General features: G+C 40.0%; 1 protein-coding gene across 1 annotated transcript; it reads left to right on the top strand.

The window, feature by feature from the left end:
- Positions 1-725: 725 nt before the first annotated feature.
- Positions 726-2,481, top strand: LOC149184648 (EP1-like glycoprotein 2). Its single transcript, XM_089417642.1, has one exon. It carries the CDS (start codon positions 930-932, stop codon positions 2,370-2,372), a length of 1,443 nt encoding a protein of 480 aa, XP_089273768.1. The 5' UTR covers positions 726-929; the 3' UTR covers positions 2,373-2,481.
- Positions 2,482-2,982: the final 501 nt, after the last annotated feature.

Genomic DNA, 2,982 nt, shown 5'->3' with positions numbered 1-2,982 from the left:
TTAGTAGTGACAAAAAAAATTAGATAAATTATTATTTTTTTAAATGATTTTCACTTTCAATTTAATAAAAAATAAACATCACCATAAAATTTAAACTAATAACCTCATAAAAATAAACTACATACAAAATAATTTTTTAAACAAAATATCATATTTATATCTTTTAAATTGATTGTAAAAATATAAACGGTTTCACTTCTTTTTCTTTGAAAAGTACAGCTATATCCTTGCACATTTAAACTAATAACCTAATAAAAATAAACTACATACTAAATAATTTTTTAAACAAAATATCATGTTTATATCTTTTAAATTGATTGTAAAAAATATAAAACCGTTTCCCTTCTTTTTCTTTGAAAGCTACAGCAATATCCTTGCACAGTCTCTGTATTAAAGCAAAAAAAATTATTTCAAATGTCATTTAACGTAACAAAATCAAAGTGTAAATGACGTGGCACCATCTGGAAACTTTGCTTATCAAGAAACAGCTAACGGCCGTACACACACTAAATATAGATTTGAGAAGGCAGCGGGTAATGATATACCTTTACGTTACTTCGGTGCCACTGGACTCCACCACTGGCCGCCATTCTGGAATGAATGAATGACTACTGCAAACCAAAATTTATTTAAAAAATAAACAAACGTATCCTTCACTCTGGAAGATTGTATCGTTCTCAAAAACTGTGGATGCTCTCACCATTTTTATTCCATTCCACTGTATCCAGCTATCACCCGCCCCTCTGTATCTCACTCGCCTCAGAAAATTTCTGGGTTGGTGGCATACAGACGATTCGCCGCGTGAAATTTTTCAACGCGCACTGTATGAATACAATATTTCTGGAATTCTTCCATCTATAAATTCCATTAACCAGAAGCCCTTTTTCATCCACATCCACAGTCTTCTTGAGACTCTCATTTTGATTTCAATGGCGAAGCTTGTGATCGCGCTGATGTTATCAGCGGCAGCTGTAGTATTTGTTCTTGTTCCTCCACTGGGAGCAAATGCAGCGCCATTTTTATGGCCAAAGGGCTATGTTCTTTCCAACACCCCGACCTTACAGCAACGGGAAGCCATCGAAGGAACCTTCAGAGTAGCAGTGGATAGTCAGGGCAAGACAATTGCAAGTGGAAATTACGCCTTGGGATTTCTGGATCACAACAACTCTGGAAAATTTACTTTGTCCATCGTCTTCAGCCCCTTTTCCTCTTCCCCCAAGGGCACCGAGTTCTGGAGCGCAAATCGAAACAGGCCTGTCGGAGAAAAGGCCAGGCTCGTGCGCACTGGTAAGGCCGGAATTTTGGTCCTCCTGGACTCCGACGGCACCCAAGTTTGGTCCTCCGGTAACTCAGTGGAGTCCATGGAATTATTCGAGAATGGAAACTGGAATCTATACAATACGACGAATGTGAATGCCCAGAATCTGGCTTCTTACACCGTCTGGTACAGTTGGCAACATCCCACCAATACGCTGACGATCGGGCAAATTCTTCGCACCGGGCAGAAGCTGGTGAGCAATGCCTCGCCCACCAATCCCTCAGAAGGGGATTTTTCGCTGGTGGTAGAGAAAGGGGGCGTGGTGCTTTATAAAGATAATTTGCCTTATTGGGTTTGGGGTTTCCCGGGTCTCAGCTATGAATTCATAAAGAATCCCTGCATTAATTCTGGAACTCTAATTGCTCAAGTTGTGTACGCGGGAAATCTGTTTGGTCTGGCCAACATAGGAAGCGCATCGGCAACAGGCAGCTCTGGGAATAAGAATCTTTCATGCTCGCCCACTTCTTTTTCTGATACTCTGCCTTTCGGTACTTTCAGGTCGGGGGATCAATCCTCGCTAAGGTTTGTGAGATTGGACTCTGACGGGAACCTGAGAGCGTATGTGGCGCTGCCGATGAGGGGAATTCTTGGAGGCGATCCTCTGGTTTGGACGGTGGATTACGAGCTCTTCCCCTCGTGTTTCAACTGCAGTCTGCCGTCCGTCTGCGGGGCTTATGGCGTCTGCTCCAATGGTCAGTGCAGTTGCCCCGCGCCCGCCCTGTTTGAAATGAAGGAACAGTTTCAGCCCGACGCGGGTTGCTCGCCTCGGCTTCCTCTGAATTTGAATTGCAGAGGGAAGCAAGAAATGGTGGAAGTGAAAGGTGTGGATTATTACCCGACTAAGTTCTTCGTCGACCATAAAACATCTACTTCTTCCGCTTCTTGTCAGGCTCTGTGTCTCTCCAACTGCACCTGCGTCGCCGCCTTTTTCAGTTCTGGTTCGGCTTCCAGCAGCTGCTTCTTGGCTTTCAACGGTCTGGACAGCCTGCACGTCGTGACGGATCCGAACCGTAGGGTACTCCACACCGCTTTTCTCAAAGTACAGAAGGCCTGAGAGTGAAGCAGTTGTCTTTTAGCGTACTGTGCACTGTACATTCAAAATAACTTGGACTGAATCTTGTATCAGTTTACTGTTTTCTCATTTTGGTATGAGAGAGATTTGAACACACGACCTTAAAATAACTTTTTATATATATATATATTTTTTGAAATTTTGAAATTTTTATTTTTTAATTTAAACTCCAATTTTCATATGGACGAGTATCTGACGGCCCACTCGACTTGTTTATCATTTAAAATAAATTTTAATAAATTTTTGTGTTTTATGATCTCAATTTCACATGAACGAAATTTGAACACTCGATCACGACCCGTTTATGATTTAAAATATATTTTAATTAATTTTTCATGTTTTACCATCCCATTTTCACATGGACGAAATTTGTAAAACTATTTGACTTTCTATTAAAATAAAAAGTCACCTTCAACAAGTGCATTGAGATGCATTCAAAATATGCATGGTAATAAATAAAATATATACTTATATATATATATAAGTAGAAATATAGCAAGTACCTCTTTACCTCATTCTAACAGAAATATGGTAAGTATATCTTTGCGTCATTCTAACCATTACCATGATTAAAAAAAAAACAATTTCTTTC

The sequence above is a fragment of the Pinus tabuliformis genome, chromosome 3_2 (genome assembly GCF_031772625.1).
Source record: "Pinus tabuliformis cultivar Carrire ecotype Pingquan chromosome 3_2, CPIR1, whole genome shotgun sequence".
Lineage (NCBI taxonomy): Eukaryota > Viridiplantae > Streptophyta > Pinopsida > Pinales > Pinaceae > Pinus > Pinus tabuliformis.
Note: the sequence above shows the minus strand (reverse complement) of the source record. Positions and strands in the feature narration are given on the sequence as shown.

Coding starts and splice junctions, on each gene's coding strand:
- LOC149184648 (XM_089417642.1), top strand. CDS start 930: ATGGCGAAGCTTGTGATCGCGCTGATGTTATCAGCGGCAGCTGTAGTA.